The sequence below is a fragment of the Saccopteryx bilineata genome, chromosome 1, assembly GCF_036850765.1.
Source record: "Saccopteryx bilineata isolate mSacBil1 chromosome 1, mSacBil1_pri_phased_curated, whole genome shotgun sequence".
NCBI classification, from domain to species: Eukaryota; Metazoa; Chordata; class Mammalia; order Chiroptera; family Emballonuridae; genus Saccopteryx; species Saccopteryx bilineata.
In genome coordinates this window covers 30,323,386-30,345,071 of record NC_089490.1, presented here as the reverse complement: position 1 = coordinate 30,345,071, position 21,686 = coordinate 30,323,386, and the positions used below count along the sequence as shown (strand labels likewise).

Below are 21,686 nucleotides of genomic sequence, written 5' to 3'. Positions count from 1 at the left end.
AGAGAAGGGGGGGAGGAGCTGGAAGCATCAACTCCCATATGTGCCTTGACCAGGCAAGCCCAGGGTTTCAAACCGGCAACCTCGGCATTTCCAGGTCGACGCTTTATCCACTGCGCCACCACAGGTCATGGACTTGCTTTTTAAACCAATTTTGTTGAATTATAATTTATATTCAGTAATATGCACCCATTTTAAATGTATAGTTCAATGACTTTTAACAAGTATATATAACCAGATATCTGCCAACACAGCCAAAATTAAAAATATGAAACATTTGGATATAACACTCCCATCACGCCCCAGAAGTTTCCATGTTCCTTACAGAGAGAGGTACGTGTGTTTGAGACAAAGGGAAACAACACTTCGGTGATTCTGGTCCTTCAGACACCACCTTTGGGAAACTGCCCTAGAGTGAGTGGCTGTGGATTAGATCAGTGGTAGTCAACCTGGTCCCTACCGCCCACTAGTGGGTGTTCCAGCTTTCATGGTGGGCGGTAGCGAAGCAACCAAAGTATAAATAAAAAGACAGATTTAACTGTAGTAAGTTGTTTTATAAAGATTTATTCTGCCAAACTTAGCAAAAATCCGACATAAAGTACTTGGTAAGTAATTATTATTATATGCTTTAACTTGCTGTAACTCTGCTTTATAATATTTATAAAGTAAAGTTACTTCCCTACTTTATAAATCACCATTACTGTGGAACCGGTGGGCGGTTAGAAAATTCTACTAACAGAGATACAAAAGTGGGCTGTAGGTATAAAAAGGTTGACTACCCCTAGATTAGATGAAGAGAAGGGAAGGCATTCTAGGCCAAAGAACAATGTCATAAAAAAGCAGGAAGGTGAGAAACAGCATTGGTATGTGAGGGTTATGTGTACATAGGTGTTGTAAGTGCAGTGATTAGGTATGATTAGTTTGTAGAGGTCTTCGTATAGTTCTGGGTAAGTAGAGGTTTTGCTGTACTTTAAAGGCATGAGGAACACAGAGTGGGAGAAAAAGGTTCAATACTTCAGGATACTTGGCACCTCTAAAAAATGTTCCTGGACTTCTGAACCAGTTACTAAATCCATACCGTACCACTGTTGAATATATCTGTGAAGAGTAATTTCTAGGCTATCACTTCTAACAGCACGTACAGTAATGTCTACAAGTGGTATTAGCAAATGTACTTGCTAGTATTCCGTCTGTAGCTTCATTTGGAGGTATAAATTTAGATAAACTTTATTAAGACCCTGTATCTTGAGAAAAGATGTCAGAATATTGAACAGTTACCATCAGAATTTGTGTTTCTGAACGTTTTTAGATGCTCAAGTCATCTGAATGTACTGTTAAACTTAGAAAACCATACATGGGACATTACTGATGTTGCTGGTGTTATTGGATAGACTATATCCTAGTGAGCTTGACAATTTTTAATAATATTCTCTTTATATGTTCATGATTTAATCTGTTTTTTAAACATTGTAACAACTTTACTTAGATATAATTGACATACAATAAACTGTACACATATAAAATATACAGTTTGATAAGTTTATACACACCCCTGTGAAACCATCACCACCATCCAAATAATGAACATATCCATCAGCTCCAAAAATGCCCTGTGCCCCTTTGTAATACCTCCCTCCCCTGACCTTCCCTGGAGAAGGGGGTCTTCTTCATTTCACTGTAGCTTGGTTTGAATTTTCTAGAGTTTTGTATCTGAGAAATCATACAGCATATACCTTTTAGGTCTGGTTTTTGAACTCTGCATGTATATTTTGAGATTCCTTCATGTGGTTGCCTGTGTCAGTAGTTCATTCCTTTTTTTCTTTTTCTTTTTTTGTGACAGAGAATACACTACAATTTGTTTATGCACTATTTGAATTGTATCCAGTTTTTAACTGTTACAAACAAAACATTCATGAACATGCATACACGTTTTTGTGTGGACTTAGGCTTTCAACTTTATTATCTAAGCGTGATATGTTTTACCCTTTTTTGCATTTTTCTGAAAATGGAAACAGGGAGAGACAGTCAGACAAGACTCCGGCATGCGCCCGACCGGGATCCACCCGGCACGCCCACCAGGGGGCGACGCTCTGCCCACCAGGGGGCGATGCTCTGCCCATCCTGGGCGTCGCCATGTTGCGACCAGAGCCACTCTAGCGCCTGAGGCAGAGGCCACAGAGCCATCCCCAGCGCCCGGGCCATCCTCGCTCCAATGGAGCCTTGGCTGTGGGAGGGGAAGAGAGAGACAGAGAGGAAAGCACGGCGGAGGGGTGGAGAAGCAGATGGGCGCCTCTCCTGTGTGCCCTGGCCGGGAATCGAACCCGGGTCCTCCGCACGCTAGGCCGACGCTCTGCCGCTGAGCCAACCGGCCAGGGCCTGTTTTAACTTTTTTATGAAACCAGCAAATGTTTCCTCAGTGGTTGTACCACATTTTACATTTCCACCAGCATTTTATACTAATTCCAGTTTGTCCGCATCCTTGTCCGTATTTGATATACTCGGTCTCTTCCATTTTAGCTGTTCTCATAGGTGTGTGCTGATATTTCATTGTATTTTTAATTGTATTTCCCTAAAGACCAGTGATGTTGAGGATCTGTTCATATGCTTATTTGCCATCTCCAGATCTTTTTTTGTGAAGTAGGTTAAAATCATTTGTCTATTTCAATTTTCTTATTACTGAGTTTTGAGGGTTCTTGAGGTATCCTGGATATAATTTGTATCAGATATATGCTTTTGCCACCTATATTCTCCTAGTCTGTTTTCTTAACTGCCCTTTGAAGGACAGAAGTTGTTCATATTGATGAAGTCCAATTTATTCATTTGTTCTTTTTTTTTTTTTTTGTATTTTTCTGAAGCTGGAAACGAGGATAGACAGTCAGACAGACTCCCGCATGCGCCGGACCGGGATCCACCCGGCACGCCCACCAGGGGGTGACGCTCTGCCCACCAGGGGGCGATGTTCTGCCCCTCCGGTGCGTCCCTCTGTCGCGACCAGAGCCACTCTAGCGCCTGGGGCAGAGGCCAAGGAGCCATCCCCAGCGCCCAGGCCATCTTTGCTCTAATGGAGCCTTGGCTGCACGAGGGGAAGAGAGAGACAGAGAGGAAGGAGAGGGGAAGGGGGTGGAGAAGCAGATGGGCGCCTCTCCTGTGTGCCCTGGCCAGGAATCAAACCCGGGACTTCTGCGTGCCAGGCCGAAGCTCTACCACTGAGCCAACTGGCCAGGGCCTATTCATTTGTTCTTTTATGGATCATGCTTTTGGTGTCATATCTAAGAAATCTTTCTTTAATCCCAGGTCACAAAGGTTTTCTGCTCTTATAGAAGTTTTATGATCTTAGGTTTTTAGTTATGTCTGTGATCCATTTTGAGTTAATTTTTGCATATGGTGCAAGGTATGGATTTCTGGGTTTGGTTGTTTTTGCACATTACCCTAGCAGCATCTGTTGAAAGACCGTCTTTGTCCACTGCTGAAGGCACAAGGCTTTTGCTCTTTTGTCTAATACCAATTTTCAATGCATGTGTGGTTTTATTTCTGGATTTTTTTTTGTGCTGTACCATTGATCTGTTTATTGTTATGGCAATACCGCATTTCTTATTGCTAGAGCTTTATCGTAAGTCATAAACTTTTGAACTGGTTTGTTTTCTTCTAGGTCCTTTCAATTTTCCACATGATTTTTAGAACAACTTGGCAATTTCTACCAGAAACAAAACCTGCTGGGATTTTGACTGGGATTGCATTGAATCTGCAGGTCAGTTAGGGGAGAATTGACATCATAACGATGAGTCTTCTGACCCCTAAACAAATACATTTCTTCATTATTTTTATTATTAATTATTATTGTGTGTGTGTGTGTGTGTGTGTGTGTGTGTGACAGTGACAGAGAGAGTCAGAGAGAGGGACAGACAGGAAAGGAGAGAGATCAGAAGCATCAGTTCTTTGTTGTGGCACCTTAGTTCATTGATTGCATTCTCATCTGTGCCTTGACTGGGGGATTAGAGCAGGCCGAGTGACTCCTTGCTCAAGCCAGCGACCTAGCGGTTTAAAACCCCAAGGGCTCAAGCTGGTGAGCCTTGTTCAAACCAGATGAGTCCACGCTCAAGCCGGTGACCTTGGGGTTTCAAACCTGGTTCTTCTGCATCCCAGTCCGACGCTCCATCCACTGCGCCGCTGTCTGGTCAGGCTACATTTCTTTATTATTTATGATTTATTTTCAGTGTACAAGTCTTTCACATCTTTGTCAGATTTATCAGTTTCATATTTCTTTATTCTATTGTAAATGGTATTTTTAAGTTTCAATTTATTACTAATACACAGTGGGACAGAAGTAGGTTTGCTGTTGTGAGTATGCAAAACACAGAGCTTATTCTTTGTATTGGTATTTCTTAATTATCATATTTTTAGTATGGACAATTGTAAACCTGTTTTTGCCCTACCTTGTATATTGACATAAAATTGATTTTGTGTATTTCTCTTGTATCTGTATCCTGCAGCCTTACTAAACTGACTTTTGAACATGTGGAACATAGTTCTCTTTTTTTTTCCTTTTTGAGAGAGAGATAAGAGGGACACACAGACAGAAAGGGAGAGATGAGAAGCATCAACTCTAGTTGTGGCACCTTAGTTCATTGAGTGCTTTCTCATAAGTGCCTTGACGGGAGGGAGGGCTTCACCAGAACCAGTGACCTTTAGGCTTCAAGCCAGCAATATGGGGTTATGTCTATGATCCCCTGCTCAAGCCAGCGATCCCGCGCTAAAGCTGGTGAGCCCACAGTCAAGCCGGCGACCTCAGGGTTTCGAACCTGGGTCCTCAGCATCCCAGTCCAATGCTCTATCCACTGTGCCACCACCTGGTCAGGTATAGTTCTAATTATTGTTTTAAGTTTTTGTGAATTCTATCATCTTGTCATTTAGGTCAGGTTCAATTGGTTTGTTTTTTTTCTCCGTTTTTAATGTTTTCCTGCTTCTTTGCATGTCTTGTAATCCCTGATAGGATGCCAGACATTATGAATTTTACCTTGTTAGGTAATTGATATTTGTATATTCCTAAAAGTATTTTTAAGTATTAAAAAGTATTCTTTGTTCTGGAATATAGTTATTTGGAGATAGTTTGATCCTTTCGGGTGTTGCTGTTTATAATTTATTAGGCAGATTCAGAGAAGTCTTAGCTTAGGGCAAATTATTTCCTTTTACTGAATAAAGACTTTCATGAGTACTTTCCCCACTGGTCCTAAATTAGGAGTTATTCTGTCATGGCTGTGGGACTTACCGGGTCCCGGCTTTGAGTACTTGCCTCACATGCATGGGTTGATGTACTAAGTCCTTAAGGCGGACGCCCTGCAGCTCTCTGGGCTTTTAGGCGCAGCTCTCTTCTCTTTGATACTTGGTCCTGTGAACTCTGATTCCCTTGGTTCAGACGTTCAGCTCCATCCCTTCAATTCAGGGGGTCCTCCAGGCTCTGGTTCACCTCCCAGCCTTTCTTCGATTTGTAAGTTGGGGCGATTGTAGGGCTCACTTAATTCTCCCCACCCTGAATCGCGAATCTCAGAGATCTCTTCCTTTGGCTATCTGATGCCCAGTGTGTTGAAAAATACTATATCCTTTTACGTTCTCCTATTCGCTCACTCTCTATCTCTCAGTTCAGGTGGGAGGATGAATTGCTTGCTCTTACATCGTTCTGATCAAAGGTGCAAGTCTTTCCCAGGTTCCCTAGTCTTTCAGCTCTGCTCACCTTTGTAAACCTTGGTCCTCAGGCTGGCTGCACTCGTGGTTCTATCTCCAGCAACCAAGATATAGCCAGGTTTTTAAAGCCAGGGTTTCTTTTTCTTTGTTCTTATGCTATAATGTTCAACACATGGTGTCACTGTTATCATCCTGTGGCTGGGTATTTAGTAAAAACACAATTATTTAGAAAGTTCACATACATTTTCTGAATGGACTTTAATTCAAAGATAGGAGTCTGAGCCTAAAGTGTTTGCTTAAGTGGTTGTGGAATCTTAGATACAAAACTTAATTTTTTTGGACCACAATTTCTAAATCTGTGAGACAAATAAAAATATTTGATTATTTGGTTTTGAATGGCATGCTTTATTTGTATATCTAATTGTATCTCTTAGCCATTTAACTGTCAGAATGCTTTAAACTCTATACAACTTATGAAAATCTGGAAGTGTGTACTAGAAATGGTAGAATCCATTTCCTTGCCTTGTCATCTTTTGGGTTTTAGCATTTTTCTTTTTCTGTGACAGAGACATAGAGAAAGAGAGGGACAGATAGGGACAGACAGACAGGAAGGGAGAGAGATAAGAAGCATCAGTTCTTTGTTGCGGCGACACCTAGTTGTTCATTGATTGCTCTCTCATATGTGCCTTGACGAGGGTCGGGGGACTACAGCACAGCTAGTGCCCCCTGGCTCAAGCGAGTGGCCTTGGGCTTCAAGCCAATAACCTTTGGGCTCAAGCCAGTGACCATGGAGTCATGTCTATGATCCCACACTCAAGCCAGCAACCCCGTGCTCAAGCTGATGAGCCTGCACTCAAGTTAGTGACCTCAGTGTTTTGAACCTGGGTCCTCTGCATCCCAGTCCAACGCTCTATCCACTACGCCACTGCCTGTCAGGCATGTTTTAGAATTTTTCTGAGACAACATATACTGACTACTGAGAAAGTAATCTAATTATAAAGCCATAGATAATAGGTTTCTAGAAAAAAAATTTTTAGCTTCCTCAGTAAACCTTTTTGAGCCTTATAGCTCTTTTTTTAATATTTTATTTATTGATTTTTTTTTAGAGAGAGGAGAGAGAGAGTGAGAGGGAGAGAAGGAGAGAAGGAGAGAGAGAGAGAAGGGGGAGGAGCAGGAAGCATCAACTCCCATATATGCCTTGACCAGGCAAGCCCAAGGTTTTGAACCGGCAACCTCAGCGTTCCAGGTCGAAGCTTTATCCCACTGCGCCACCACAGGTCAGGCTTATAGCTTTTTTTATAAAAAGCAAAATGGTGTTGCAAACTGTTCGTTCAGAAAAACTGAGACTTAACCTTTACTTACATGTAGCAAAACACTAAAGCCTTTATTTCCATGATGAATGAGATGACTTTGAAATGAAGATGAGGTTATTGAGTCCCTCCTATTTATGGAGGACTTCCTATGCTAGATCATGGGGTTGAAGAGAGAAGCCAAGGAAAGAGAGGGGCTCTCTGCCCTTGAACACCAGTGGTTGGTGGGGTGGGTTTGCTCTGTGCTTGGAGACCCCGGGAGTCTTACAGATGGGAGGACCTTCTGGGAGCAGCTCAGAGGGCGTGTGCAGATGTGAAAGGACTAAGGCGCCTGCAGTTGAGGGAGTGCTGCTATAACATAGAACCAGAGCAGGGAGTAGGGAATGGCTGGAGGTTATGGCTAAAAAGGTGGGTTGGGTTCAGGCTGTTGAAGGTCCTTTATAATAATAGCCCGTAAAGGCAGATGTGGTATTTTAAATCCAGGAATGGTACAAGGAGATTTTTTTCCCCTAGGTAGATCCCTTTGGTAGTGGTGTGAAAAATGGGTGTTGAAGGATCCCACGCTGGACAGGACAGCTGCAGAGGGGAGGGAGCAGGGAGTCAGGCAGGGGCTCTCGAGGTAGAGTCCTGCCTATTAAAGAGCTCCTGAGCACCTGCACCTGAGTGGGTATGTCTCTGCCCTGGTCCTCGGTTAGATGACCAGTGGGTAAGAATCCCTGTGGGGACAGTTTCTGAGGGAACTGGTTTGGAACCTGTCATTCAAGGGGCCCAGTGCTCCCTCTGCCTGGGGGACAGTGCGGAGAGAGCCGAGCCGCATCTGAGCTGGCTGTGTGTGTGTGCAAGGCCACTCGGGAAACCGTGGCTTGCTCGGAACCCTGATGAACACGCGCATGAGGGCCAGGGATTTAGTGGGGGACCCCAAGAAGGGAGGTAGGACTGCCCTGTGTGGAGAAGGGTGGCAGGCTTGCCAGAGGTGTGGAAGGATGGGAACTGAAATGAAGCCGTTGGATTTGCTGGTTAGGCAGGGACGGGAGGCTTTGGCAACAGCCTGTTTCAAGCATATCAAGAACTCGGGAAAAGAGTAAAAGTTGGACTTTGGCCAGAATAAAGGGCACAAAGCCCATGCATGTTTTCACAGCGTGTAGAGTCCCTGAAATCATGTCTATAATTTTCAGAAAGAAACAGAATTGAACTGAGAGAGCATATGAGTTTGGGCCACTTAAGCAGTGTCTCTGTGGCTGGTAGGTGATCTCTGTTGTGTGTTGAACTGATTGCAGTGGATTGAGTATGGCAGGATGATGACTCTGGATCTCTACTTAAAGGTTGGGCTTCTCAGACATTGTTGAAGAATATGGGGGACACGAATAAGCCTCAGACTTCTAGCCAGAACTCATTTTGGACATATCCTTGTTTGTAATGTATATACTCTGAGAATTGTAAGCTTCAGATGAACCAAAAGAGGTTATTTGGGGATGCTTTCTTCAATTCCCTCTCTAAATATTTACATATTTGCACAAATCAGGTCCTTGGACAGTGTGTTGTCATCTAGTACACTTTCAACAATCCCGCCTGTGCTCAGCGTGGCAGTCCTCTCCTCCGGGCGCCCAGGGCCACCTTGGCCATTTGAAGTTGGCCATCTTGGGGTCATGATCTACTACTGACTGTTACTCAGAGAGTAGAATAGGCAGTAAGCGCAAGTCCCCTAAGTACAGAGTTCATGCACTTTCTTCCTGGAAGTGTGCTCGGGTCCTTCTCCAGAGATCACAGTTTACACACAGTTCCTCCAGCTCTTCTGTCTGGTTTCCCAGCTCAGGATGAGCTACAGAAAGTCAACTGAGGCAGAATGAGAGACCCAGGGAGAGATCAGCTGGAAGGGCAGCTCTGGGGGCAGCGTGGGCCTCCACGGGTCTGGCTCTGCGACTCTAGTCAGAAACAAGGTTGCTAGTGAAGTCTGCAGCCTTAACCCTTCCGAGTGATAAGTGTTTTTCATGCTCGCTGACCCCTGAGAGGGAGGGTTTTTTTTCAAAAAATGAAATTAGTTTCAATTCCAGTTTTATTAATCATGTTTGTTTGGTAACCAATTTATGGAAACAAGAACATACATTTGCCTTTTTTTTTTTTTTTTTTTGCATTTTTCTGAAGCTGGAAACAGGGAGAGACAGTCAGACAGACTCCCGCATGCGCCCGACCGGGATCCACCCGGCACGCCCACCAGGGGGCGACGCTCTGCCCATCCTGGGCATCGCCATGTTGCGACCAGAGCCACTCTAGCGTCTGGGGCAGAGGCCACAGAGCCATCCCCAGCGCCCGGGCCATCTTTGCTCCAATGGAGCCTTGGCTGCGGGAGGGGAAGAGAGAGACAGAGAGGAAGGCGCGGCGGAGGGGTGGAGAAGCAAATGGGCGCTTCTCCTATGTGCCCTGGCCGGGAATCGAACCCGGGTCCTCCGCACGCTAGGCCGACGCTCTACCGCTGAGCCAACCGGCCAAGACATTTGCCCTTTTTTTAATGTTGCCTTACACATTTTTAAAATAAAAATTTTTGTTAAAATCGTACTCTGGATGGTCAGGAGGCACGAGGATGTACATGAACGTTAATACTACCCAAAGGGTTAATAAAAAGTAAATGTGTCTCTCCTGAACTGGTGATGGCACAGTGGATAGAGCCTCGACCTGGGACACTGAGGTCCCAGGTTCGAAACCCCAAGGTCGCCAGCCAGCTTGAGCGAAGGGTTGCTGGCTTGAGTGTGAGATCATTGACGTAACTCCCTGGTCCCTGGCTTGGTCCCAAAGGTCACTGGTGTGAAGCCCAAGGGGTTACTGGCTAGGTTGGAAGCCACCCAGGCAAGGCATGTATGAGAAGCAACCACTGAACAACTCGTGCCGTGACGACGAATTGATGCTTCTCATCTCTCTCTCTCTTCCTGTCTGTCCATCTGTCTGGCTGTCTCTTTCTCAAAGTCAAGTGAGGGTGTCTTTAGTTAGTATCCTCCTATTAGTAGCAGAAGAGGGTGCAATCAATTTTATAAAGATTTCCACTGATATATATAATTTTATAAGAGATCATATGCTTAAAAGGGGTAAGCTTTAAGTATCAAGAAAAAGCATTTGAATGAAATTACATTCTAGGCAATACAGACTAAGTAATATATAATGTATTGATTGTATTTGAGAGTGGAATAAAAATTGATGGTTATATACCAAGAGAATTTTTGAAAGAGTTTAATTACAGAAAGAGTAGTTGAGAGCTGGAAGGGGTATTTTTTCCCTTTATTTTCCAGATGATGAAACTAAGGCCCAGAGATCAGAACACATTCCAGATGTCTACAGTCGTGGTATTTGTGACAGGAGGGAAAATAAAGATTGCTCTGGTGGGGTAACCACCTTGCCCAAATCCAGGAGGCGCTAGTGTGATTGGCGCTGTGTGTGTGTGTGTGTGTGTGTGTGTGTGTGTGTGTGTGTAAGGGGGTCTCCGTGTTGGGGGAGTGGTTTTAGCTAATAAGGTGTCTCTGATGAGGTGGTACTGAACCTGAGACCCACTGTGCCAGCTTCTTGAAGGGCTGAGGTGACGTCTTTCCAGGCAGAGAGAACGAAAGTGCATCGAGGCCGTGAAGTGGTGTCGGAGACAGAGAGGTGGCCCGTGTGGGTGCCGTGTGGGGGTTGCGGGGCGGGGGCTCACCTGGAGGGCCGGAAGATGGGCTTACTACTCTGCGGGGGGTCGGCTGTTTGGCTGGGTGTGAGCCATGTGGAAGTTTCAAGGAGGGGAGTGAAGCCATCTGCTTGGAGAAGAAGCCCAGCCGGTCTGCAGAGCTGGTGTGCTCCACGCGGGGCATGCACCTTTGTCTGAGACCAGCAGTTCCTGAAAGAGATGCCATTTGAAACCATATTTTGGTGAAACAGTACTTCCCTTTCCATAAGTGACATATTCTGGTATTTTATTCCATTTTATTTCAAAAAATGTTTGAAGTGTTGATTACAACCCACTATGGCCCACTAAGGGCTTGTCACCCACATTGGAGACACACTTACAAGCCACCATTCTGCCCCAGTAAGGACCACTGCCTTAGAGCTAAAAAATAACCACTGACGTGTGGCTCCATAAGGTAGCTGTTACCCCATTTTACAAAAGGAAAAGTGGAACTCGGAGAAGTTACTGAGAACCAGACTGAATGGGAAGCTGGCACTCCTGGCTGCTCCCCGGGGACCACCTCCCAGCTACCCCGAGGGAAGCAGCTGTGGCAGCATTTGTAGGCTGTGCCCCGGGTGAGAGTGGAGATGAAAAGTAAAAGGGGAAACCACAGAGGAAGGGATGGTGTCAAAGAAAGTAGGGTTTGTTTTGGGGGGGCGGGGTTGTTTCTGAATGAAAATATAAATGTCTTAGAGCCACAAATGCAGGCTAAAATATTTTTTGTTACCAGATGGCCAGCGATTCCCTTCTAGTGTAATGCCAGCATTCTTTCAAAACAGTAATATTGAATATGCGCGGTCAGTTTCTGAGTCTGCAGGACAAATAAATGCTCACAGGTTTGGTAATGTGGCCGCAGCCTTCCCAGCTCACCTGCTGCTGGCCTGGGCCCTGCTGAAGGCAGGTGCTGACACACCTGTGCACGAAGGGCCAGCTGAGCTCACCCGCTAGGCATGCAGCCTGTGCCAGCGCATCTCAGGGCAGCAGGGAGCGGGCCAGCGTCACAGCCCAGAGGAGCTTCGACCTACCTCTTTGAGATTTTGCTCCTTTAATGGGAGTTTCAAACATGGCAGTAAAGGAGCTATGTTACCAAGAGTCCACCTTCCGATCCCCACTGGAGCAGGTGTGTGGGTGGGCTCTGCCCTGCCCCCCAGGAGCAATTCCTGAAGGGGGGCCCCGCTGCTGCTTCAGGAGATGTGCTCCTGAAAGGGGAACAGCTCAGATTGTTGTGATGGTGGGCTGTGGAGTCACATTGGGCTGGGAGGTCCTGAACCGCTGTTCCTGGGGCACAGGCGGGCCCCTCTGGGCACAGCAGTTACTCTGGTGTTAGAATTGCTCGGTTGTAGCATTCGCTCTCAGTCTCTTTAGAAAGCAGTCTCTACCCCCTGACCCCCGCCACCCTTTGTTGGGTGGGTTCATCTACCACTTGTTCCTAAGAACTAAAACCCTGATTGGCTCATAGGCAGTTCCTGAGTTTAGGCCGGCCTGATTTATGAACTGGTCACAAGGGAATGTGCTTGCTTTCTTGCTTGCTCAGCTCTGGGAGTGCATTAGGCCCTGAGGGTGGGTGTTCTCTCTCGCCACGGCCCTACCTCTGCCAAAGCCCTGGGCTCTTCTGTGCCTGATAGGAGCCACCTCAGAGTTCCTGATGGTCCTTACTCCCTCCGGAGTCTTGTTGTGGCCTCACTCCCCCCCCCCCCCCAGCTGAGCACTGCACAGCCGTTGACCCAAAGCAGCCTCTCTCTGGGAACCAGGATACCCTATTTCTCGTCAGCACATGGTAACTGGGGCTTTGGCAGGGAGCTAGGTCCTCAGGAAGAGCCGAGGAATTCCCTTGTCCTTAGAACCCGTAGTGATAGTCCTAAATCACAGGTGTTTTGAGGTAAATGGAAACTACTTATATTCACAGTATTGTTTCTTTAGGGGGAGAAGTTTTGTTAGGTTCAGGTTTCTCCATTGCTGGCCGACTGCACTGACTTGGTGGCCAGATGAGTATCACCATGGATAAGCACTGTATGTGCTGACTTTTCTGAGGTTCCTCTGTGAGAAGATTGGTTGGGTTCTGTTAGATTTGATTCAGAAATCATAAGATGCCTTAACATGGTCTTTATAACCATCAGAAAATTAAAGCTGACATATGCCTGAACTGTAATGGTATGGCTTAAAAAAAAGAGAGAGAGAAAGAAACAGTGTCAATTCTCCTGGCCAGAAATGGAATGTCTCATTCCATCTGTGGGCCCTGAAAAGACAGGTCTACAGCCGGGGACTTCCCGTGTGACAGATTCCTATTTCCAGGTACAGCTCCCGGGCTGAGGGACAGGTCTACAGCCGGGACTTCCCGTGTGACAGATCCCTATTTCCAGGTACAGCTCCCGGGCTGAGGGACAGGTCTACAGCTGGGGACTTCCCGTGTGACAGATCCCTATTTCCAGGTACAGCTCCCGGGCTGAGGGACAGGTCTACAGCCGGGGACTTCCCGTGTGACAGATCCCTATTTCCAGGTACAGCTCCCGGGGTGAGGGGTCTTGAGTTTAGTCCAGTGCTGTCCAGTGTAACTTTCTGCAGTGATAGAAGTATACCACTCACAAAAATTAGGGGATCAGGGACCGTGAAGACACTCGAGTACTTTCCGCCTTTTGTACAGCGCATTTTCACCAATGAAATAAAAGTTGGTTTTGCATAATTGAACAACTTTCTTTGACTTGTGTTTTGCTTTTCTAATGTTCTTGTTTAATAAAAAAATCAAATGCTTTTTATTTTCATCACTTCACATTCATTTTGAAACATCCCCTTGTTTTAGTGAGCAGAATATCTGGGTTAGCCAATAGGATGGTCACTAGCCATAGTGGGACTTGGGAACTGAATTTTAATTAATTTTAACTCTTAAGTGGCCACACATGCCTAGTAATGGACAGCATGGCTCCTCCCCCTTCCCTCAGTGACAGAGGTGTCATTGTTCCCTTATGAGATTCACCACAATTTTTCTAGCTACTCCCGGTTTACTTCTTTCTTTTAAAGCCCTAATATTTTTCACTTAAGCATCATAGCGCTAATTGTGGCATGTGAAGAATTTGTTTACTCAGTGTGGGCCAGAATAATGATTCAAGGAAGTTGCTTCACCTCATCATATAGGAAACGCATTGATGTTCTTTTTGTTGCTCTGGAAGCCGCCGTCCTATTCTAGCATGCCAACAAAGACGAGGTCGGAGTGAGGCCACACTGATTGCAGTTTCTAAAAGTGTAAACCTCCTTAGAGTTTATCTGTGTAATTCTGTGCATGAAAGGACATTTCATAGTAGGGGGGAAAGTCAAAATATAAGAATTTGATATAACTTTAGACTGTACTACTAAGACATTTTTTGGGGGGAGGGACATAGGACAAGTTTAATTGGATGTATCAACAGCTACCAGTTTAAAATATACATGTGACTGTACGGAAGTGCATGTCACAGTTCTCCTTCATACTTGTTTCCCCAAAGGGCTCAGATGTTATCACATAAAACAGTGGTTTTGATATTTAGTAATATCAGCCTTAGGCATACCTACCCTGGGAGTCTGCCTTAAACTGAATTCTGAGCCTTATCAAATTTTATTACATCTATATTAGAGTTTCTTACTGAAGTTTATCCACTATTTTCAGCTCAGCTGCTCTTTGAATCCTGTCATTGAGGTCTTTCCTATCTAAGTATACGTGATTTTAAAAAAAGAAAAAATAAAGGCTACAGCTCATACCAGTTTGGGTCCTCCAAGTTTGGGTATCATGCTAGATAAGGAAATGGATGTCCTCCAACTAGATGGTTTGAGGGTGCTGAAAATTATTAGTCATTACTATATATTTTGCCTTATGAGGAAGTAGTCTTCTGGACAGGATGCATGATCACTAGCTTTAAAGCAGCTTATGATCTAGAGAAGGATGTTTGTGGCATGATCTCTGTGGGTCTGACCAGCCGGACAGGCGGTTCTGCTGCAGTCAGAATGGTGGTCAGGGAGAATGGGAATCGTGGGGGAGGCTGTGTTTATGCTGAAGCGGCCGCAGACCCGCTCCTTTGCCTGAGCTGTCCCTTTCCTCCTGGAAGCTTCTGATCTCCACGCCGGGGTCAGAGTCTCCCTCCAGATACAGGGGCGCATCTCAAGCACTCTCACAGAGCATTACGCTATTCTGTGCTGTTGGCTGTGGCTCCAGCCACAGGGTGAGCTTGAGAGCAGGAACCACGCCTGCCTGTATCTTCATAGTCTTCCCAGCGCAGGACTTTTGTGAACGGATGAAAGGACAGAGCAGGGGTGGGAGGGGAAAGGAGTAAGGGAGGCTGTGAGATGCCGTTTTGGGCATTGATTTATGGTCATTAACTCTCACTAGAGCCTGACCAGACGGTGGCACAGTGGATAGAGAGTTGGACTTGGATGTAGAGGACCCAGGTTCAAAACCCTGAGGTCTCCAGCTTGAGTGCTGGATCATAGACATGACCCCATGGTTACTGACTTGAGCCTAAAGGCCACTGGCTCCAGCAAGGGGTTACTCAGTCTGCTGTAGCCCCCCCAGTCAAGGCACATAAGAGAAAGCAATCAATGAACAACTAAGGAGATTAAGAAGCGACAATAAAAAATTGATGCTTCTCATCTCTCTACCTTCCTGTTTCTTTCTCTCTCTCTCTCTCTCTCTCTCTCTCTCACACACACACACACACACACACACACACATACACACACACACACACACAAAGAGAAAGATAAAACTCTCACTAGAGCCTTAACCCTCAAAATGGCAATGGGCTTTTTTGAAGTAAGTGTGAAGAGAAAACTGGGTCTCTGAGAAGCAGCAGGTGGTTCTAGCAGAAGTCAGGACTGCAGGCTTGGGCCCCGGGAGGAGAGCCAGCAGTGCGGGGAGCAGCCTGCTCAAAGCCTGAGTTCTGAATTTCAGTAGGGTAGTGGAGGCAAGGAATTCCCTTAAAGCAGGGGTCCCCAAACTACAGGCCCGCGGGCCGCATGCGGCCCCCTGAGGCCATTTATCCGGCCCCCGCCGCACTTCCAGAAGAGGCACCTCTTTCATTGGTCAGTGAGAGGAGCACAGTTCCCATTGAAATACTGGTCAGTTTGTTGATTTAAATTTACTTGTTCTTTATTTTCAATATTGTATTTGTTTCCATTTTGTTTTTTTACTTTAAAATAAGATGTGCAGTGTGCATAGGGATTTGTTCATAGTTTTTTTTATAGTCCGGCCCTCCAACGGTCTGAGGGACAGTGAACTGGCCCCCTGTGTAAAAAGTTTGGGGACCCCTGCCTTAAAGTGTAAAGTCTCTGAATAGGGAAATAGCTGTACCTTCTTCTGAGTCTTACAGGACTAGATTGTTTTCCTAACTAAGCACTGTTTTCACCTCCAAAAAGTAGAAATTTAAAAATGTGTTTTATAAAATGTCTAGCCTTTTCTTAAAGTCTAAGCTCCCTGAATGTATCAGCATGGTTTTTGTTGTTGTTTTAAAAAGGAAAAACTTTGATTTTAAACTATTAGTAAATGCCATTTAAAGACAGCATAAATACTAAAATTTTTACTGTTTTTTTTTTTGTTTTTTTTTTGTATTTTTCTGAAGCTGGAAACGGGGAGAGACAGTCAGACAGACTCCCGCATGCGCCCGACCGGGATCCACCCGGCACGCCCACCAGGGGCGGATGCTCTGCCCCTCCGGGACGTCACTCTGCCTAGACCAGAGCCACTCTAGCGCCTGAGGCAGAGACCAAGGAGCCATCCCCAGGGCTAGGGCCATCTTTGCTCCAGTGGAGCCTTGGCTGCGGGAGGGGAAGAGAGAGACAGAGAGGAAGGAGGGAGGGGGGTGGAGAAGCAAATGGGCGCTTCTCCTGTGTGCCCTGGCCGGAAATCGAACCCAGGTCCGCCGCACGCCAGTCCAACGCTCTACCGCTGAGCCAACCGGCCAGGGCCAACTGTTTTAATATTAGCAGTTAATATTAACAGTTAACTTGAACTTCAATGCCACAAGTATTTCATGGTCAATGGTAAGTTCAGTATTGTGCTGGGTACTTACATCATCCTCAGTGAAGATTATGTTTATTGGCGTAGTTTCAGATGAACATAAAGCACTTTGTGCTTGTGCAAACCTGAGGCAAATGACTGGAGGGTTATTGTCTCCAGGTCTTCCTAGCAACACTTTGTAACAGTAAACTCTGTACAGGCTTTTGAATGTGCCTTTGTCTGATTGTACAGCTCGGAGATATTAGTGCCTGTTACTTTAGTGGGATAAAATTTAGCCATTTAGCCTTTTAGCAATGAAATGTAAAGAATTTTGATTTTCATTTGTAGAAAAAGTGTTTTGGGTTTTTTTTACTATTCAGTGAGAGGCAGGGAGGCAGAGAGACAGATTCCCGCATGCATCCCAACCAGGATCCACCCAGCAAGCCCACTAGGGGGCGATGCTCTACCCATCTGGGGCTGCTACTTCGTTGTTTAGCAACCGAGCTATTTTAGCACCTGAGGCAAGACCATGGTGCCATCCTCAGCGCCCAGGGAACACCTTGCTCAAATAAACCATGGCTGTGTGTGTGTGGGAGGGAGAGATAGAGAAGAAGGAAAGGTGGAGAAGTAGATGGGCACTTCTCCTGTGTGCCCTGACCGGAAATCAAACCCAGGACTTCCACACACCAGGCCGACGTTCTACCACTGAGCCAACTGGCCAGGGTCAGTAGTGTACATTTTAAAAAAATGAGTGTCTCACCAAGAGTGGTAGGTTATTTTTATAGGGCTTATTCTCCACCCATTTAAAAAGATAACTGATGGGCACCAAATAGCGTCCCTAAATTACAGCTAGGGTGTTGTAATCTGTGCACTGAGAATAGAACAGTGGCTATTTTTGCTTCTTCTAAATGATGTGTTAATTACACAAATGTGAATTAGTCACTCTACAGTCCACTTATAATGCTCTTCGGGCATGCTCTTGTAGAGTTGTGTGTGTGCAGTGCACATAGATGTTGTGGTCCCTCTGGGCGCAAGTCAGGACACTGGTACAGTGTTGTGTACGGAAGGACCGCTGTATCCTGTTGTTATTTTCTCTTTTGTTTATCTTTTCCTTTCATCCTTTGGATGCAAAAAGAAAATTTCTGGACAAAATCTAGAAAAATAGTAAAATAAATTACTGTGGCTTTAGGTGTTTAATATTGGGAAATCATTGTCTTATTGTATCACTTATTTTCAACTACTAGGTTACTGAAATAAAATCCATTTCAGCTCTAGTTTGGCTCTAAAAGATTGAGTTAATTATTTGAGTGTTTGTATGAACTAGAATCGGAAAGAAACATAAATGTATTGAAATTGGTAGGGGAATGATTAAGTAAGCTAACAAAAAGCCGAGAGGTTAAAGAACCATTTTGAGCACCGGCGCAGAAAGGTCAAGGTGACCGACTGTAGGGGCAGTTACTCCATAATGCTTACATTTGAGTTTTAGAGGTTTCTAACAACTTAGATTTCATCCAAAAGTAAGTTTATTTTTCTTTCTCAATTGATAAATATTCTGATGGTTTTTAGTTTCATTTGCTTAATGAGATCATGGCTGATTCTTTTTTAATTAAGGAGAGTTTAGTTTGCTGGCATTTTAAATGTCATCCAGTTGGCTGATATTTAAAACCCAAACTGAGTTTAAGCTTTTTGTTCTTTTTGCCCTTCTCTTGCTCTCAAGTGTGGGGCTAAGAGTGATTTTTGAAAACAAAGGATTTCAAAACTAGAAATCTAACAGAAGTTACTGCAGTTTAGTTTATACACTGGTGCAGAAATTCTTGCTCATTGTGGTGGTAAATGACAGGAAGCCAGTAAGCTAGTAAGTTTCAGGCAGATGTGGCAGAACCAGTAATGGAAGGAGGAAGATTCCTTCTAACCAGTAGTGTACCAGGAGAGTTCGGAATGCTGCCTAGAGCAGTGGTCCCCAACCCCCGGGCCATGGACCGGTATCCTCCGTGGGCCATTTGGTACTGGTCTGCAGAGAAAGAATAAATAACTTACATTATTTCCATTTTATTTATATTTAAGTCCGAACGATGTTTTATTTTTAAAAAATGACCAGATTCCCTCTGTTACATCCGTCTAAGACTCACTCTTGACGCTTGTCTCAGTCACATGATACATTTTTCTATCCCACCCTAAAGGCCGGTCCGTGAAAATATTTTCTGACATTAAACCGGTCCGTGGCCCAAAAAAGGTTGGGGACCACTGGTCTAGAGCACACGTGCACTCTGTCCTGGGCCTAAGAGATGGGCAGACCCATCTATTTAAATCTGTAACCATAACATTACATCTCAGCTACTGTGATACAGTGTCATGCCCACTTCATAAAATTGGGGCATAATCAACTTGAGTGATTTTTCAGCCAGTATTATAATCTTTCCCTGCCCTATAGCTTACAACAGTTTTTAAAAAGTTTATCACTAACCAAGACCAGCATCCTCTATAGTCCTAGCAGCAAGGTGTGCTGTGCCTTGAGACCAGACGGTGCTGAGTTCAAATCTCTTTCTCCAACACTTGCGACCTTGGGCAACTTACACAGCATCTCCAAGTCTCTTTGCCCATCTGTAAAATGGGTGATCATGGCTTCTTTGCATGATGGGTTTGAAGATTAGGATCCATAAGTGAAAAGTTCACCTTGTTGATTTAGAGGTAAATTTGTTTCTCATACCTATGATGTATTCATATATCCATCCTAAGACTTAACAAAGTTTCCTGCTCCATCATGTTTTAGTTTTTCGGGAATCATGGATCTGTAGATGCTGACTAACAACAACCTGTACTTTCAATTGGGAGAGTTCCTGATTCTGTAGCCTACAGGTTTCAGGCATTGGACACTGAGTAATTGTACAGGTGCAAATCTCACATTTATGGTTTGTGTACATAAATCAAGTAGTCTTAACTTTTTTTTTAACTAAAAAGTTCTAATGGAGAAGCATGAAGGAGAAAACTTAAACTTATTGATAAGATAAACTATCTTGGCAGTTCAGGCCATTGTAACAAATACCATAGACTGGGTGGTTTAAACAGACCTTTATTTCTCAAAGTTCAGGAGGTTGGGAAGTCCAGGATCAAAGGTGTCGGCAGATTCAGTTCCAAGTTAGGGCTCTCTTCCTGGTTTACAAATGGCCGCCTTCTTGCTGTGCCCTCACACGGTGAAAAGAGAGATCGTGTTTCATCTCTTCTTAGAAGGGCACTAATCCACCCTATCATGAGGGCTCCACTCTCCTGACCTAAGTACCCCCTTGAAAGCCTCCCCTCAAATACCATTACACTGTAGATTAAGAGCTTCAGCAGGTGCATTTGAGGTTGTGGGGGCACATTCAGTTCATAGCAACAACTAATAAAAGTTATCTCCTTATTGTTTAAACCTTCCAGGCTATTTTCTATAGTTACTAACATCCCTCCCCCCTTTATAAAGTCTATTTCTTAGCTGAAGGGCAAAACAGTGTCTTGATCGTGATCATTTCTGTGATAGGGACGTTGGCTCAAATGCCTTCCAAGACTGGGCAGGTCCTCATAAGTAAGGGCCAGGCCCCTGCAGACCACAGTGCGCCCCCACAGGGGGAGCAGTCTGACCTCATCAAGCAGGACTGCAGCGCAGTGCTGGGCTGCTGGGGTTTGCTTTTTTTTTTGTATTTTTCTGAAGTTGGAAACGGGGAGGCAGTCATACAGACTCCCGCATGCGCCTGACCAGGATCCACCCGGCACGCCCACCAGGGGGCGATGCTCTGCTGCAACCAGAGCCATTCTAACGCCTGAGGCAGAGGCCATGGAGCCATCAGCACCCGGGCCAACTTTACTCCAATGGAGCCTCGGCTGCGGGAGAGGAAGAGAGAGACAGAGAGGAAGGAGAGGGGGAGGGGTGGAGAAGCAGATGGGCGCTTCTCCTGTGTGCCCTGGCCGGGAATCGAACACGGGACGCCTGCACGCCAGGCCAACGCTCTACCACTGAGCCAACCAGCCAGGGCCTGGGGTTTGCTTTTAAGTCTGGGAATCTGGATTTACATGTGAGCTGGCATGCAGGTAGTGGATGTATTGTTGCTTGCTTTTTTAAAAATTGTAATTCTAATACTATGCTAGCCAAACAAAAGACATCAGTGTACTGATCTGCCTTGTGGGGCCTTAGTTTGCTGCCTCCTCTGTCTTGTGCAGAAAGTACTCTCCAGTGTTTGCCTGAATGGTCCAGTTGCATGCCCTTCTCTTACATATGGGTAATGTGTGTTTTATTTCAGTCGTAGTGGTTCATAATCTTCACTGTTGGTTTTAGTAGTCATGACTTAAAGCATGTGATTTCAGGGAGAACAAAAGTAGGTTCTGTTTGTACTCTGCCCAGAAAAGTCTTTCTTTGGCATTGAACTCTTGATTTTTATCAGAATTCCCCCCAGGTATTGTTATAAATCACTGGTACACCTTGTATTGTCAGTTTGATCTGGTTTCAGAGTCGGGAAGTTGTCTTACATTATTATTGAAAAACCCAAACTAGATGACTGAGACTACTAAAAATAACTGCTCCATATTGATGTGTCCACGGTTGAACTCCACAGCAGTGGGACTTCCAGTGTCAAATTACCTGCCAGTTAGTAAGGATAGTGCACCTTGATCAGAATGCCCAGATAACCACTTTCATAAGCTCATACAATAGTAAGCCAACTGAAGAAATATTTAAAATGCAGCTTCTTGAAACTGTAATTTACAGAATCTTTGCTTTGAATACTTCTCTCTTGAAGTACAGTTTGTCAAAATGGGCATCTCGACCTTCCTGTGGGATAGATAGATATTAGATAGAACAGGGAAAGAAGGAATTGAGGCGTAAGAATTCCTGTCCTCAGTGCCACTATTGACCATTTCTCCGGCTTTTCATGTTATACAAACGGGCACTTATTACATGCTGGGTGTGCCATCATGTGAGAAAATGTGAGTTTCGAGTCTCTGTCGGTCCCCTTTGCCCTTCACACCCCTTGCCTTCTAGACATCACACCGAGCGCCAGTCGGGAAGGGTGTTCATCCCTGTCTCCTT

General features: G+C 45.0%; 1 protein-coding gene across 3 annotated transcripts in view; it reads left to right on the top strand.

Annotated features, from left to right (window-relative positions):
• GCLC (glutamate-cysteine ligase catalytic subunit) overlaps positions 1 to 21,686 on the top strand; it is a 54,753-nt gene that overhangs the window by 6,004 nt on the left and 27,063 nt on the right. The window contains exon 1 of one of the 3 annotated variants that reach the window (XM_066252700.1): positions 3,651 to 3,745. The exons of the other annotated variants lie outside the window; for them this stretch is intronic. Within the exon in view, the coding sequence (XP_066108797.1) occupies positions 3,665 to 3,745 (81 nt within the window). The 5' untranslated portion in view covers positions 3,651 to 3,664. Of the gene's footprint in view, positions 1 to 3,650; positions 3,746 to 21,686 lie in introns of those variants that run through there. 3 annotated transcript variants of the gene reach the window in all.